Source organism: Mesocricetus auratus, unplaced genomic scaffold (assembly GCF_017639785.1).
Source record: "Mesocricetus auratus isolate SY011 unplaced genomic scaffold, BCM_Maur_2.0 Super-Scaffold_100047, whole genome shotgun sequence".
NCBI classification, from domain to species: Eukaryota; Metazoa; Chordata; class Mammalia; order Rodentia; family Cricetidae; genus Mesocricetus; species Mesocricetus auratus.
In genome coordinates, this window is record NW_024429224.1 from 6,341,592 (window position 1) to 6,358,678 (window position 17,087).

General features: G+C 51.0%; 1 protein-coding gene across 3 annotated transcripts in view; it reads left to right on the forward strand.

Moving 5' to 3' along the window:
- Mvb12b (multivesicular body subunit 12B) overlaps positions 1-17,087 on the forward strand; it is a 162,115-nt gene that overhangs the window by 79,091 nt on the left and 65,937 nt on the right. For 2 of the 3 annotated variants that reach the window (XM_040735703.1, XM_040735702.1), the window contains exon 7: positions 9,859-9,953. In XM_040735703.1, coding sequence (XP_040591637.1) covers positions 9,859-9,953 — 95 coding nt within the window. Of the gene's footprint in view, positions 1-9,858; positions 9,954-14,577; positions 16,113-17,087 lie in introns of those variants that run through there. The other variant, XM_040735706.1, reaches the window with a different exon arrangement.

A 17,087-nucleotide genomic window follows, 5' to 3' on the forward strand; every position in this document is an offset into this window, starting at 1 on the left:
AATTAGTTTGCTCTAATTATGGCTCTGGAGAGTTTGTGACTACATCACTCCTCATTAAAAGAGAGATTTTCTTATATGGATTAATGTAATATACAAAGGAAAGTTTCAAAGTTCCTGACGCCATTTGCTCCCATCACGAGCTTGCTCAGAGCGGGCCGGCGGACCCAGGGGTCTCCTGCTGCGATGAGACTTAGGAGGTCTGCTGGTGGGTGGCTGTGTCTGCAGTGACCATTGCAGAGGGAGGTGGGCGGGGCTCCCAAAGCAGGTGATGGTGCCCGTTTGAATCAATTAGCAGACATTGCTGCCGTGGCCCTGTCAGTCTGTCACTGCTCCTTTGCATCCCCGTGGAGCTCAGAAGAGGGTTTTAGCCTGAGTGAGGGCTGTGAGGAGAGGTGGCTTAGAGGAGATCCCTTACCTCAGGCTGCATAGTCACTGGCGTTGGATATAATGAAATGTCAAGCAAAGCTGCTCTGGGTGCTGCACACACAGTTTAGTGCACGAAGTGCTTGCCAGGCAGACATGAAGACCTGAGTTCAATCCCCAGAACCCACAGGGAGAGCCGGGTGTGGTGGGTGCTGTGAGCACACTGTGTCAGAGACACGGATGAGCAGGTTTGTGTCTTCCCACAGTGTCAGAATTTACTGAATAACAATAAACTCACAAGGTTGAATGGCTCTAATGACAGCAATTTGTCATAAACCCGCCTTCTGTGGTAAGTTGTCCAAGGCGAGTGCAAGCTCTCTGATTCCTATCTTAATCACTAACGTTAACTCTCCTACCACACCACACACAGTAAGTATGTCTGTGTATCTTTGTACGTACCTGTGGTTTACAGAATGAATACAAGTCGAAGGGGGCGTCAGGAGGTTTCAGACGTGGGCTGAGAGTCCATATTGATTAACTGAGGGATCAGACCAGTGCCAGAGGGAAGCTGCTGTGAGAACTGCTGAGTGATGAGGAACTTGGCTTTCATGACCTCTTTGGGCAGCCTCAGCACTCCTGCAAGCCTCTGTTTCTCCTGCTCTAAGATGGGAACAGAGGCTTCTCCCTGAAGGCTCCTGGCAAGACTTGGTGGGGAATATAGGTAGACCTGTTGAAGCTGGTGTTCCTCCAGCACAGCTCATAGTTCCCTAGTCTCCAGGGTTCATCTCAGGACTGGGTCAGTGCGGACCTGGTTCACACCCTGGAATCTTCTGACTTCTATCGTAGGCTTAACTCTTCCAGCCCTCCCTAGTCAGAACCAGAGCAGGGCAGAGCGGGCACCCTCCTCCACAGAGCCAGAGTGCTCTCAGGCAGGGAGCATCTGGGAAGGGGTTAAGGTAGTAATTGTGTAAATCTTCCAGGCTTTCTCCCAGTTCTGTGATAATTTGATGAAGAACTTCACCCTAATTAAATATTCAAATTAGGAATAAGTGTCAATATGGCTTCCCATTGCCTGGAACGATGATTAATTGTATTCAAAACTCCAGTGGCCGCTGTAATCTGAGCCCAACCATTGTACCTGATTATTTCTGTGCTGCATTTGCCATGTTTTTGTTTTAAGATTTAAACTAGTAATTGATTTGCCATATGCTGCCGAGCTGCGCACACTTTAAAGGCTGCACAGTAGGAACTTGGGGGCTGTGATTTCCTTAGTCTTCCTGACAGCCCTTGTTTTTGTTTCTCTGGCTTGTCCAATGCATTATGCTTTTGGTGGGGGCTGGGGCATGGCCCATGAGGGAAACTCACTGTATAGTCATGTTGGTAGGCTGGAGTCATATCAATCAAGGCAGGTGGGTGGCTTCAATGGAAGTGAGTGGATTTGTGTTTTGCAGTTCCCCAGTAAGGTAAAATGATGTAGCGGAAAGAGCATGGTTTCAATGAGAGCCCAGCCATCTTCTTTAACTATATGACTTTGGGCAAGTTTCTTAACCCCTCTGAGCCACTTTGTCCCCATCTGTAGAATACTGCTTGTTTAGAGATGGTTGTGAGGCATATAGAACAATGGTGACAGTCACGGTCTCAGGGACTTGCAGGGACATTCTCCCTCTCCAGTATCTGATCAGCACCCACCTCCCACTGCTCCCTCTCGGACCCTGCATTGCCTGTGTCTCGCCATGTGACATCCTTTGAGTTGTTGCTCTGACACATGAATAGTTATGTTGTAGCTTGAGCCTTTCCTCCCCTTGAACTCTCAGCAGATGTTGGCTGCTGCCCCTGTCCCTATCATTCCAAAACCAAAGCCTGTAGTCTTTGGATTTTAGAGCTTTTCACTTTGTAGTAAATTTGTGTGTGTGCTTCAGTGTGTGGTCAGTAGGTTCCCACTGGGAGAATTGCTTCACTCTGGCTTCCGAAACCATCACAGCAATAGCACGGTGCTTAGCTTATAGCAGGAGTTCAGTTAAAGACCATCCGACAGGACTAGTGAGGTGACCCATTGAGTAAGGGCGCCTGCCACCAAGCTTGACAGCCTACGTTCTGTCCCTGGGCTGTGTTAGAGGAGAACTGATTCCCACAGGTTGACCTCTGACCTCCACATGATGCCATGACACACACTCATACACACACACACACATACACACGTGCGTGCGCGCGCGCACACACACGTAAATATAAAAATAAACCTAAACGAATAACCAACTGGATAGAGTGTATGGCTGCTTGTTAGTGAGCACACTGATAACAACACTCTTGCCGTGCTCCCTGGGATTCTGGCTCTGCCCAGGTGTGGAAAGCATTTGAGGTAAGCTTACAGCACTCGCTTGCCAGCACTGGTGTGGAAAAGGGTCGCATCAGAATATAGAAACGACAGCAGTGGCTTCTCCCAGACATGGCCTTCAGGAGCCTCAAGAGAAGAAAGAGCACAATTGTGAACAGGGTGGGGCCTGTAGCTCTTGAAGTGCTGCCTTTCTGTTTCCAAGGAGTTGCATCCAAGGAAAAGTGACCTCTGGCTTTACTGGACCCTGCAGAGCTCTGTCCCATTGTAGGTGCTCAGAGAACCCGAAAGAGGAGCCAGGCTGGGAGGGCTGAGAGAGGGGTCTGCATGCTGGCCAGGTCCTTCCAGCTGAAAATGATCCAGTCTAATTACCTTCAGGGTGAGCCAGCCCCTGAGCATATGGTCCTTAAGAAGCAAGGGTCCCCAGACTGTCAGCGAGTGTGGGCACTGGCCAGGGACCTCTTTCTGACACCGTTGACCAGCTTGTAGCACAAATGCTCCAAAAGGTGCTGATTAAAATGCCAGCAGGTGCAGTGAGGGTCCCGTCCCCGTGACTCCCGCACCAGGTGTTTTATCGGAGCCTTTTTCTTCATTAAGTGGCATTCATTAAGCAGGTCCTCACACCTGGTGCTGAAGCGGCGCCTCGCAGCCGACTTCTTCCCGGCGGTGCTTTGCATGAATAAAGGGGGATTTCATTTAGCCCCTTGCCATCCCCACCACTTTGACTCAATTCCTGTTGCCTTTGTGTGATTCTCCCACTGTCATCAGGTCTCCCTCTAGCACTGCCCGTGGTCCCGACCCGCAGTCCCACAGATGCACGATGCGGATGGTGAGACAACCCTCTCACTAGTGATGTGCTAGGCTGTCCCCGTGCCATCTCTTAGAGCCTGCCCACAGCTTTGAGAGCCCCCCCCCCGCCCCCGGCCTCGCCACTGTTTCCCTAAAAACATTTGCAATGAAAAGCATGAGATGGGGTGGGCGGAGCCCACTCTCCCTTCAAGGTTATCGCTGATGACGCCACAGGCGTGCCCAAGAGCTGGTCGTCCTTCAGGCCTCTTGGCACGGCACCTGTGCACAGAAGTAGGTTGTCCCTCGGGACGGGTTGTGACATGCTGCTTTGGAGCTGCCTAACAGCTGTGTTACAGAACACCCAGCTCACTCGCCCCTCTCCTTGTTCTGCCCCTGGCGATGTTAGGAGGTCATCAAAGCAGCCTCGGTTTGCTGCTCAGAGACCTGGTTCCTGCCAGCCGAGGTCCCCCAGGTCCTCACTCAGCCCTCTCCCAGCCCTAGCGCCCAGAACCACTGCTTTATACCTGTGAAACTTTTACAGTGACCTTAGCGTTGTCTTCAGGCTTGCCTGCACCTTCATAGTTAATGCAAAGTTGTCACCCAAGTCCAACCTCCAGCAAACTATGGCCCTCCTGCTTGGCCCAGTGAAGGAACCCCCAGGCACCTCTGCAGGCTGGGGCAGCCCCAGTACCTGGCTACTGAGCTGGTTAGGGATTGCATACCGCTTTCCAGATAGATTCTGCGAGAAAGCCAGCTAGCCATGTTTTCCATCTAAATCACACCGTGTCCCATGATCCTCGCTGACCTCGTGTTTCCAAAGAGAACAAATAAGCCCTGGCATTTTTACCCTGTCTGCTCCCTATTCCTAAGCTTGGAATCACCTGGATCATTTGTTGTTGTTGTTGTGTTTGTTTACCCAGTAGTTCACTGTGTTGCCCAGGCTAGCCCCGAACTTCTGGCTCAAGTAATCCTCCTTCCTCAGCCTCCTTAGTAGCTGGATTGGCAGCTACAGTTTTGATGCACTTATGCCAGAGAAAAAAGTGGCAATGCCTTTCGTCATTGTCTTCAACTGGAAGAAGTAAAAGGGGTTTCATGGCACAGTTATCTTCCAGAATTGGAGGCTCTGTCCTCTGCCTGTCATTCAGTGAAGGCCCTGCTGCCTGCTCTGGGGTTTCACGGCCCGCTTCTCTTTGCTGCATAGATCCTTGCTTCCACGGGACAGTGCCGTTGCTTTGCTGAAGTGGGATCTGCACGTTGTGAGCTGTACATACTTCACATGGTTTGAATGTGGATGTGTGTGCACATGTGAGGCTCTCACCAAAGCCAAGGCCACCAGTGTGTCCCCCACAAGCCCTTTGTGCATCTCTGTCAGTGTCCCTCCTCTTCTGGGCAACCACTGGTCTAGCTCCGTGGATTAGTTTGCATTTTCTAGAGTATTCTGGAAATGGTGTTATCTCATGTATATTTCCTTCTACCCTGTTTTACCGTTGCCCTAAGATTGGTCCACCTTGCATATCAGTAGCCTTACACTTCTCCCCATTCCCTCTGCCTTACTAAAAACCACTAGGTTACATCTCCCTAGAGCAACCCACCAAGGTCTGCTTGTTCTGTTTGGCCACTTCCTCCTCCTGATGCTGACTAACAAGGTCCAGCAATCAGAAGCCCCCTTAGGCTCACCTAATTAACACGCCCGATCAAAACTAAACACCTCATCCTAACCCAGGCTTTCCCCGTTACCTACATAAACGGCCATTTCCCTAAGGGCACGTCTGTCTCCTCTCTATCCAGAGGCAGTCCTTTGTCCCTCTGGGACAAATACCCTGTCCCCTGTCCCTTGTCCCCTTCCCCTTCTCCCTCATCCCCTACCTCCTTCACCGCAGCATCCCAGCCCACTCTAACACAGACCTCCCTTCTTCTCTTAAAATTACACCCGCAAGGGCATTCACTGCTGTTTGTCTGCCTGAGTCAGAAAGCAGTCACTTTAACTTTTCTTCCCTGCTTAGGAAAGGGTCTCTCTGTGAAAACAGGTGTTTGGGTGTGGTCTGTGCCTGATCCTGGGTCTAGGAGGGAACCCTACTGTTCAGGGGTCCCCTTCAGTAAGTGCTCTGAATGTGCCCCAAGGCAGAAGCCCAGATTTGTGCTTATTTTCTCCAGGCATGATGTTTATTGTCAATTTAAAATGAATTGTTTTATTATTTTGTGATTATGTGTGTGAGTATTTCTGTGTGTGCATGTAAGTGCGGGTGGTCCTTGGCCCTGGGTTATGGTGGTTATAAGCCATGTGACAGGGTGCCCTGCAAGAACACGCTGTGCTCGTAACTGCCGAACTAGCTGTCCAGCCTCCACTCATCTCTTAGCTGCATCACTTCCAAGTCCGTTTATTGAATTTTTAGTTTTGCTAGTTTGGATTTTGTTTTCTTGTTTTTTTTTTTTGTAAGACTGGCCTAAAATTGATTATATAGCCTAGGCTGGCCTAAAGCTCATAGTGATCCTCCTGCCTCAGCCTTCTGTATTCCTGTATGCTGGGATTATAGGTATAAGCTACCACACATGGCTTGGTTTGTGCTTTTTAATGTCCTATTTAAGGAAAGTCAAATAGCTTAATATTGTGGAGAGTGTTGTGACCTTGTATCCCACCCAAAATCTCAGGAACCCCTAGGTCCCTGGAGCACGTATGGGAGTCTGCTACTTGAGGAGCTGACAGAACAGAGAAGGGCTATCAGTGCATGTGCAGGGAACACCACACGAAACCAGCAGCCATCTCCAGCTGCAGTTTGCTGCTGCCCCCTCGCTGCTGTCCTCAGCGGTTTGAAGAGGCAGCAGGGTCCGTGTGACCACCGGGCCCACAAGATTGATGGTTGCATTTAAAAAACTCACACAGACCTAGAGTCAACGCTAGAAAATACAGATTTAAATTAGCAAAGGAAAAGAAGAACCAAAGGAAATAAATTGTGCTGGCAACTACTGTCACGTAATAAAATGTCATCTGTAACTGAAGGGCTTTTGCACAGGGCTGTCTGAGGCTTGGTGGCCATGTTAATTGAATAAGGCGCCTCACATTGACTTGGGGGCAAGAATGAAATTTCCCTTAGCATCTATTTAGCTGGAGTTGTTGTTGGCAGCAGTGAGATGCTCATCTGTTACAGAAGCACCAGCCACTCTGCATTGATGTAATGGCTCCGAAGCAGCACCCAGCCCTGGCTCTGCAGGAATAGCCTGTCTCCTCAGGGCAGGTCTTGAGGGAGGAACTGCCTGGAGGCCTTTCCATCAACCTTACATTGGAAAAATTGTTACCTGAATCAAGTCACAGTTGTTGATGACTGATGATCCCTAAGACTCCCAAGGAGAAGGCCGCCTACCCTCTAGGTTTCCTGGTGTTAGGCAGTGTCTCCACAGCCATTGTGTCTGCCTATGGAGTGGTCCCTTTGGAGCCCGCTCCTGTGATCCTGCTGTTCCTCTTATACAATAGGCACCAGCCATGGTCCCCTCCTTCAGTGTGTTGGTGGCATTTGAAGCCATGCAGCCCTTGGCTCAGCTGAGCAAACGGACTGTCATCCCCTGTGAAGTCCTGTCCCTCCCTTCTCTGCTACACTGCAGGGCCATGATCTCGTCTCCATTTGTCCAGTTTCAAATATGGGAATTAGATTGCCCCCTCTTCTTCATAGGTGCCAGCAAGGTCCATGTAGCCATTGCCTAAGATTTGCACAAAGGCCTTGAACTGTTTCAACACACAGCTGTACCATAGCTTCAGCTGTCCCCCCATTGTTTGGTATCACCGGCTTTATAAGCCATGCCACGAGGAAAGTATTTACTGTTTATGTAAAGGTATCCTTGAATCAGAGGGAGCTGCATTTTCCAAACCGTTAAGCAGCCCAGTCCTGAGGTTGAGAAGGAGGCAAGTGGGAAGCCTTGCCGGAAGATTCCCAAAGTTATCCCTAATTACCAGTCAAAATCAAATTTGTCCATTCTGCAAGTCCTGGGTAATTTCACAGGGTCTCCCCTGACGTGTGCAAGTGACGCTGTACGGGGCGTTGTTCTCGGCACCGGGGAGCTCCAACTCTGTCCCACAGAGGGGGACTTACAGAAAGCAGGGTGGGGGTGGCCAAAGCAGGTATCTGTGAGGCGGCCTGGCTGGAGAAGCCAGCCTCTGGACGCTGCAGGAGAGTATGCCTGGCAGACAGAAACAGCAGATCCCTGAGCAGGTCTGAAGGCCAAAGGGATAGGGCACAAAAAGGCTGAGCTGGGGTTGGTGAGTGTTGAGTGTGGAGGCTGGGCTAGGCCCAGGGCCTCACAGCCAGCGAGAGGCAAACTAAAGCGGAGGAGAGTCCCAGTGAGGCCCTCAGGAGCCAGCACTTGGGGGTGGTGCCTTCAGGAAGGAAGGGTTTCCTTGGGCTCACCACCTGAGAGTGCAGTCTATCATAGTGCTGAAGGCGTGGGGACAGCTGAGGTGTCTGGTCACTGTGCCCACGTCAGGAAGCACAGATGAGCCTGCCACTTGGCTTGTTTTCTCCTTGGTCAATCAGGGGCCCCAGCCTGTGGCATGGCGCCCTTCCTAGTTGGGGTAGACCTTCCCACCTAATCTGGAAACTCCCTTCCTGGCATGCCCAGACATTTGTTTGCATGGAGAGTCTAAATCCCATCGTGTTGCCAAGGTTAACCCTTGCTCGCACCAAGTTAAAGGGTTCACTCATACCACCTGTGAGTGACGCCTGCTCTGCTGGCATCACAGCCTCTGTCTGCTGGGAGATGACACGTCTTTCAGAGGCCACCCAGCTCCAGCACTGAGATTGAATCTCACATCCAGTGAACTCTGGATGGCAGTGCCCTTGATCCACAGAGGGCCAGGACACTAGCTGTCTATGTACAGTGCCCTGTCGCTTGTTGGGGTTGCTGTCCTAGTGTATGGCAGGGGTCCTGAGCCTGTGACATTGTTGGCTTCAGAAACATGGCCAGGACACTACCATCCTGCCTGAGTGACCTCTCTCCATCCTGATGGCCCAAGTTTAAATAATAGTCATAGTTACCTGCAGAAGATGCGGGGATCCGCTGTCTCTCAATCCCACACTTCTTACTGGTTTTGCCGTGGAGGGGCCTGTTTCCTCCTCTGTAAGTTGTCATCTGTGGAGGTGATTAGGTGTTGGATGTGAGGCTGGCCACCCTGTGTCTGACACTAGAAACTGGAACCCCACACTCAGCTCCTCTCACCTACGCTGGAGATCTCTCCTCAGCTCCAAATCCCTGCTTCCTTCCTGAGAGAAGAGTGAGTTCAAAACAATGTAGAAACTTGATTTCTATTTAACGTTTGTCTGCTGAGTGGCTCCTCAAAGACTTAGGTCTGTCTTTGTGCTCTCTTGGTTCCATATCCGCACCCTTCATCACCCCGTGCACATAAGCAGAAGCCTTCGTTTCTCCCCCTGTGAGTTCCTGGCTGCTGTGGCGCTGCCTTCCTCCTTCACCCACGGTAGAGAGGCATGGGACCCACGAGTCCAGTGGGAAACACCGTGCAGACAAGTGTGAGGACAGCCAGCAGAAGGACCAAGAGGATTAAGTTCAACACTCGATTGGGTTGACAAGTATTCAATAATTGCTCTGTAAAAGAAACTGTCCTAGCAAATGGTGCGAAGTTGAGATCTGGCTCCGCTTGAAGGGTGAACAGGAATTCTGACGTGATTACCCCGCCGGCATCTTTACTTTGAGTGATAGCTGGGTGTGTATATATATATATATATATATATATATATATATATATATATATATATATATATATATATATCCCAAGCACAGGCGACTGAACAATCCCAAGCCGGCCCCTAGGCATGCCCCATCAGGGTAGTCCTTGTCGGTGTTGGCTGGAGGCAGCCTTGAGCGTGTTGATGGGTGCTTGCCCTTGACAGAGGCTCACATCTGCTCTGCTCACTGGCTCGCACATAGCCGGCTCTGCGGACTTAGGGAAGGTGGTTTCCTGAGCACCTACTGTGTCTTTTGGCCCAGGGGGCACATGACGCAGTGGCTCAAAGCCAGGTGCCACGCTCACCGCCAGAGGTTGCTAGTCTCCTAGGTCCACCCGATAGTAAAATCCCCACCCGCTGCGGTGGGTGAGAAAGTCAGTGTTTGGAGCCTGAGTGTTTGGGTCATATTAATGCATTGCATGGCACCCTGAGGCCTGGGCCACCCTGCCAGCCTCTATGGACTGCCCTAAAGGTGAATAACATGGCTGCTGGTTCCCTGAGGGCCAAGGCTGAAGGAGAAGATGGAGGTCTGCGGAAGCACCTGCCCTGGCCGCTGCTGTTGAGCTGTGGACGACATCATGTGCTTTCTGGGTCTAGGGCCCACTGCACACTCCTTGTAACCACTTTCTCCCCCGTCTCTCTCAGGCACATCTCACTGACACTACCGGCTACATTCCGAGGCAGGAACAACACCAGTGCCGACTATGAGTACCAGCTCTCCAATCTGTATGCCATATCAGGTATGTGGGCCACTGTGACAAGCCAGTGCAGAACCGTGCTTGCGGCCACCTCCTCCATACTGCTGCTCCTCGCCTCACCACCCCCACCCCAGAGACCTTCCCTTTCCTTTGTGTTGCAACTGAGAGAAAGGCCAAATGCATGTTTGAAAGCTAATGACGAGCACTGTGGGGTTCTCAGGCTGAGAGAAGGTTGGGGTAACCTCACCACATCCTTCACCTGCCAGCCAGGCAGCCCCCCACCACACACACACACACACACACACACACACACACACACACACGCACGCACGCACGCACGCACGCACGCACGCACGCACGCACGCACACACTGCAGTGCTGAGCGGCCATGTTCCTGCCTGTCCTCACCTCCTGTTTCTCACAGCTAGCGTGTGTCCAGTGGGGACACAGCCTCCTTCCCCTCACTTGCCCAGAGTCTGTCTGTGGTCTCTGAACTCATGGATAGTGTTACTGTGGTAGGAACTTCACCAGCCCTGGTTTCCCCGGCACCTTCACCAGGGAGGGGAAGTGGGGCGGACTTGCTGTATTGCTGAGATTCATGAGCTGCGAGGGTGAACAGGTGACCCACTAAGAGCCCGGGAAACCCACAAACGCCTCCCGTCGCTGGGGCCCTGGACAGGGGTGTTTGTCTGTCAGGGGAATGTGGTAAATCATTGCCACTTACCAGCACACATCCTTAATGCTGACTGACATTTTGAACATGGGAACATGACATTCATTCATGCCCCATAATGAATCGGTTATTTAAAAGGTAATCTCCCTCTCTCCCTCTCCCTCTCCCTCTCCCTTCTTTTCTAAAAACTACAACTTCAGCTTACTAAATAGATGAATTCCAGCAGTGGCGTGATTCTTGTCAGTGTTCGTTTCTCTCGTTATGATCACTCCCTAATAGGTTTGGAAGTGAAAGCAAAGGCAGGTTGTTCCATATCTAGGCAACACTCCTGCTGGGAGTGGGGAGCCCCAAGTCTAGGCCCTGGCTGCACTCCAGGATCTGGGACGGGGGCGGGGAGGGGGGGGCGGTGAGTGTGTGACTAAGAGAAATGTCTCTGGGGAGCATTGCTTCTGCACCACGGCTGTTTCAGAGCGTCGTCAGGGAACTTAACAAGTGTGGAAAGATGGCCTGTTTTGTAGAAAAGCTGACTATTTCCCACAAGCTCAGGGGCAGAGCGGTTTGTCAGAGGACTGTGAAACCCAGCTCCATTCCCCTCAGACCCTGCAAGGACAGTGCCCTCACACACGTCTTGCCTTCTGCATCTTGCAAGCCTTACAACTTTGACACTGGGCTGCACCCGCCATCCCTGTGTCCTCTGATGGCTTTCCCAGCTGTCAATGCTTCCTCAGCAAATGGCCCACAGGGCGCTTGCTCTGGTGTGGTAGGAATGTTACCTCTGCCTCTGGACTGCTGCTTCCTCAACACAGCTTTGATGAAGTGTTGACTGGGCTCATTTCAGCTGCTGGTTTAGCAATAGCAAGGTAACAGCCTCGGGACACAGGGGAAGCTGGTCAGAAACTTCCTGTCCCATTATGTAAATGACAATCTGTGGCATTTTATCTTCAGAGGTAGTTGAGGTTCCAGCCCAGGCCACAAGCAGCTCAGGTTGCAGGCACCAGATCACTGTGCTGGGAGCAGAAGTGAGGCCCTGGGGTCTCCGCGAGGCCTGCCAGGCTCACCGTGGTGACTGTGCAGGGACCTGGGAAGCTCATCCGCCCTCTTCAGTCCTCCTTTACTGGCCTGGGTGGATGCTGTCAGGCAGGAAGGGAGATACTGAACCAGCATCTGCTCTGCCCAGAAACACAGTGTGAGAACCTTCAGTCTACAGTCAGGTAACCTGCCACCCACTCCAGCAGCCTGTTCCCAGTGAAGCCTTCCCTCTCACAGCCATCCAGACTTTTGGTGCTCATCAGACAGTTCAACCACGATCTACTCGGTCCAGAGGATTATTTCTTGCTCGTGGGAGAGAGTAAGAAACTCAATGGCTCAGTGCTAAAATTCTAGAATATTTATATTCCTTGTGTTGCCATCTTGAACCACACACACACCTCCCCTTCCCCGCAAAAGAAGCTGTGAATGGTCCTTTGACCCTCCACCTTCCTCCCTGGGACTGTTTTCTAGAACATTCTTACAGATGTGCAATCTCACTTACCAAAAGAAGGGGGGGAGTGCCCACCAGGGTGAGGACTGTAGCTTTTAAAAGTAATACTGTGACGTGGGCAGGGGGAGGGGTGTCTCTTACATGTCCAGGACAGGAGTGTCCTACAAACTGTCGGTCAGTGGCCTGGATTCTTAGCTAGCCATAAATAAAGATAAAGTACACAGAATGTTGCCAAGTAAGAAAAGAAAAGAAACCAGTTGAGTGTTCAATGAGATCTCATTTTAAAATGCAAGTTCTAGAAAAGCTCTGCACCAGCGTGTGTTGCCTGTACCTCTCTCACCGTCCCTCTCATGCAGCCCTTTTCTGCCTGGCCTCTGAGATCTGTGCCCCTGGAGGCCCCTCTTGGCCTCAGCACCACAAGTGGATTTGACTAGATCCTTCCACAACCAACCCTGTAGACGAATATTTTTCTTTTTGAGCATATCTTATTTTTAAGCTACTTTTAAAAAGGTTTATTTATTTTTATTTTATGTCTATGAGTGTTTTGAATGCATGTATCTACACACACTTTGTGCTGCCTAATGCTCACAGAGGTCAGAAGAGGGCACCAGATCCCCTGGAACTGGAGTTGCAGATGGTTGTGAGCCACGGTGTGGGTGCTGGGAATTGAACCCAGGTCCTCTGAAAGAGCAGCCAGGGCTCATAACTACGGAGCCATCTCTCCAGCCCAGCATCTCTTATTAACCGAAAGTCTTCTATTTGGGCAGTTTGTCCCTGTCAGCAGTAGCAAGGACAGAAGCACAGCTGTACTCTGTTACCTGAAGTTCCTAGGTTCTTTTAGGAACCTAGACTCAAGTGAAACAGGACACAGTTGGCTTTGAAACTAAAAGGAATTTTCGGATGAGCCAACATGAAGCAGGGTTGTAGTTGATTAAACAAGAGAGGCAGCTCTGGGGAGAATATGGCACCTGGAGTGTGGGGGTGGACTTCTCAAAGACGGGTCAGCTCTATATCAGCTGTGTACTGACTCAGTGGCTCCCAGGTTAACCTCAGGGGGTTCTTAAGAAACCACCCCCCTTTCTGACTAATAAGATTGCTTTTGGATTCTGAATGTTCCTTGGATAAAACTCATATTCTCTGCAGTCATACAAAGAGTTTGGGATGTGTACTTTCTGTAAGGGGGTTTCTGATGGGAAAACTGGAGGTTTGGGAAAGTGTGTTGGGATTTCAATGCTCAGCTAGTGAGAACTCTTAGGTAGAGCCCAAAATACATACAACAGAATCAACATGTCTGTGTGGGAGCAGGGTGGGAATGTTGGGTGCAGCTGTCTGGCTGTCTGGCAGTGGCTTCTGGATTTGGCTCTGGGTCTCTGGTCGGTAAGATAAAGAGCGCCGCTTGCTTGGGGAAGTGCTGGGTATCCTTTTTCTGATCACAGAGAATAACCCTTCTCCCCAGAGCATCGCAAGTTGGGGACAACTCCAGGTGTGCTCTCCTGGAAGCTGAACAAAGCGACAGTGGCTCTGTGTGTGATCTTGCTGCAGCCAGCCCTGTCTCTTCAGTTCCTCTGTCTGTGAGGCGCCCCAGATGGTTAATAGGCCCACAGATACATATCAAAAGCCTCAGGTCCATCAGGCAACTTTGTATGTGGGTAAGGGGACTATAAATATTTACACGGGAGGGGGGCACAGTTCTATTCATAGCACACCCTCGACTTTCTGTGCTTGATGAGAACAGTCCATGCCGCCTTGCGGAAGAGTGTCCATTCTCGGTGGAAACGACCCGCACCACTTGAGACCTCTGTGAGACGCATACTAGGGCACTGGATCCTCCTCCCAGCTTCCTGCCCATAGCCATGGAATGCTATGCCAGGCATCTACCAGGAGAGGCACGGCCGTAGCAGAGGACCCCCATGAGGGGGGCTTAGCCAAGCGGTCTCGATGCCACTTTCCTAACCCAGGGTGCTGCTGCAGGTCTGTGGCAGATGTGCTTAACAAACGAACCCCCGAAGCAGCAGAGGAAGCTGGGCTGCTCAAGTCTTTGTTGGCTGCAGTTACAAGCTTTGCAGAATTGCCTCTTTATAATATTTTTTGAAATTAAAATAGAATTACATTGTTCCTCCCTTGCCTTTCCTCCTTCCAATTACCTTTTAAACACCAGAAAACTAATTTTTTAAAGCAACGCTAACATTGGAGTTTAAGGTAGTAAAATTAAGCAAGTGAGGAAACCCAAGCTTCCCAACATGTAGGCCCTGAGGAGGCGCCACAGCACAGAAACGCCAGCACCGGTGCTGAGCAGAGGTGGGGACTCGTCCTTGTCCACCACCCGGGCAGGTGGTCCCACCAATAGCATCACTGGCCCATTGGCATCATTGACCACACACAAAAGTGAAAGCCAACCCAGACCTGCCCCCCCCGGACCTGCCCCCGCCAACCCCCAGTCTTCTCTTTGATTACTAGAAAAACCATCTTCCTGACCTCCATGGCTACTCTCTTAAAAACCGACTTCCTTTCAGGACATTTGATACCCAGGAGGCCTGAAGGTTCTGGGGTCAAAGCCCTCATCAGGGCAGAAAGGAGGACAATTTTATCTGAAACACAGATCTATGGATGAGCTGTGGAACTCTGACGTGGGCTGCGAAGGCACGAAGCAATTAAAAATAATTAATGATTTCTGAGGATCAGCCCTTCTCTATGCAGTTTTAATCCAGTTCTCATTTAAATTGGAAGATGGACATTTAATTATCAGTATTATGAAACCCGTGATTTATACATTTCATCCAATGGGATAAAAATTTCTGCCAGCAGCTCTTCATCTTGTGGTGAAGAGTCTGTGTGTCTTGGGGGGTGGGGTGCTGTCTGGCAAAGAGTCTGTGTCTTGGACTGCTCGTTTAAAACCTCACCAGCCACACAAGCGGAGCGCTTCATCCCAAACACAGGTCCTTTCATCCGGAGTGTCTAGTCCCCCTCCCGTCTCTCAGTGGGGAGGAAGGGAGGCTAAAAAATAAACTGGATGCTCATACCTGTCATCCTAGCGCTCAGGAGGCTACACATGAGGATTGCTGTGAGCTCTGAGCCAACCTGAGCTATAGCCTGAGTCCATATGGCCCAAACAAAACACTGAAAGTAAGTCCCGTGCCTTGGTGAAGCTTTGCAGGGTTGGGAGGAGAGGCCTGAGGCTCGGACGGCAGCGGGGAAGCCTCATCTGTGTGGTGCGCTGAGCGGGGCCACTGGTGCACAGGGCTAAGGGCCCGGGTAACAGGATTCGCGTTTGGTCCCACTTGTGGGTCTGTTGCGGGTCTCCTTTTAGCCCGTGCATGGGTGAGTGGGCCACTAATGATCACCACCTCTGCGTTCCCAGTGTCCCTGTGGCCTTTGTCTTTGATGTACATGCTCTCCTGGCCGGAGTGATGTGCATTTCTGGTCCTCGCTTCCCTTTATCCTCTGTTGGGGTGCTCAGGGACAGCTGAGACAAGTTAGAAAGGGTTAGGTGAATGCCTGGATGTGCCACGAAGGCCCCAGCAGGGAGCGGCAACTTGACACAGCCACAGAGTGTAGTGTGTGGAGAAAGTCCCTGAATGCAGGGGAAAGTGTAGCTTACAGCAGTGCTCAGATCGGGAGGGAAGTAAGTGGTGGGAGGAATTTTTGTCACCTATGCTGGCCATGGCTCACCTTGTCTACCCATCTGCCCCTGCCGTGACTGACAATGAAATTGAGTATAAAGAAAAATACAATAAGGAAAAGACGAGCTGAACAGAAGCGGACGGGGAATTGATCACCCAGTGTATTTGTACATCCTGATGTAAAGGGGCGGCTGACAGGTGGCCAGGCTCGCTCTGTACACAACCATGTGTGTGCTGTCAGATGCATGCACGCTGCCTTGTTTCGATTGATGAATTGCCTGCTTTCTTGATTAAACCTTCCGTCACTTAAGAAACAAAAAGCCTGTGTTTAGATGGCAGAGTGGGACATGTCAAAAAAATCTGTCTCCTTTACCTTTGTGCAGATGTGGGCACAGACTGTAACATGTATTATTAAAATGAATGTGGCATTTACTGTGCATTATTCCTTCCCTGGGAGAAAGGACTGTAAATTATATGCTAATAATAAGCTTTAACCCTTTCGAAATGCGAAAAGATTTAAGAGTGCAAATACTCACAGAGGCCTGGCTAATTGGATGTGCTTTTGTACATTCGCCGTGGTCGCCATGTCACAGGAGTTAATGAACACTACGCACAGGCACATTCACAGGGCACTCAGAGCTCAAACCTTCTGGAGCTTCGAGGCTGCTAGTGCCTCCACAGGACTCCACAGAGGGACTGAGCCGGACACCCTGCCCGTGGCTGCCAGTGCCCTGTGAAACCCCAGCCCTGAGTATTGGAATGCCCCCTTCTCATTTTCTGCATCCACAATTCGAGAGGCTTGTGGTCCAGCTCAAGCAGGTACCCGGACGTGCTGAGTGCCCCCACAGCTCTCCTGTTTGACCAAGCCTTTTCTAACCCTCACTTCCCGGATACCCGGGTGGGAAATGCTTCCTCTGAGCTCAGGTTAAACTTGCATATGTCCCCATGTCCCCAGGCCATTAGTGACTGCATCCTCCAGACCTCACCTGCCTGGATTGCTCTGACACTTGACACACTGCACATAGCTGTGTCCCGCCAGCCCAGATCACTGTTGCTGTCCCTGCCTTTGTCTCTGCTTTTGCACCAGGCATAGCTCAACCACCTCACCTTTCCGTGTCTTTCCTGAACTGTCCTCAGCCCACGCTGCCTGCGTTGAGCATCTTCGGCAGACAGAGGCCTATTCAAAAGTGGGGGTGGCCTCCTCCCCTTTCTATGCCAGGAAGATGTAGGTAAATGAAGTCCACAGAAGGAGCAAGGCTGCTCATCCTTCATTGGTCATCAGACTCCAAGGGCTGTGGCAGGCCCTGTGCTCCTGTGATAACAGGAGTCTTGTTGACAGAGGCTGTCATGTCGCTGACGGGACACATGTTCAGAATCTTGATACATGCTACCCCAGCTTGCAG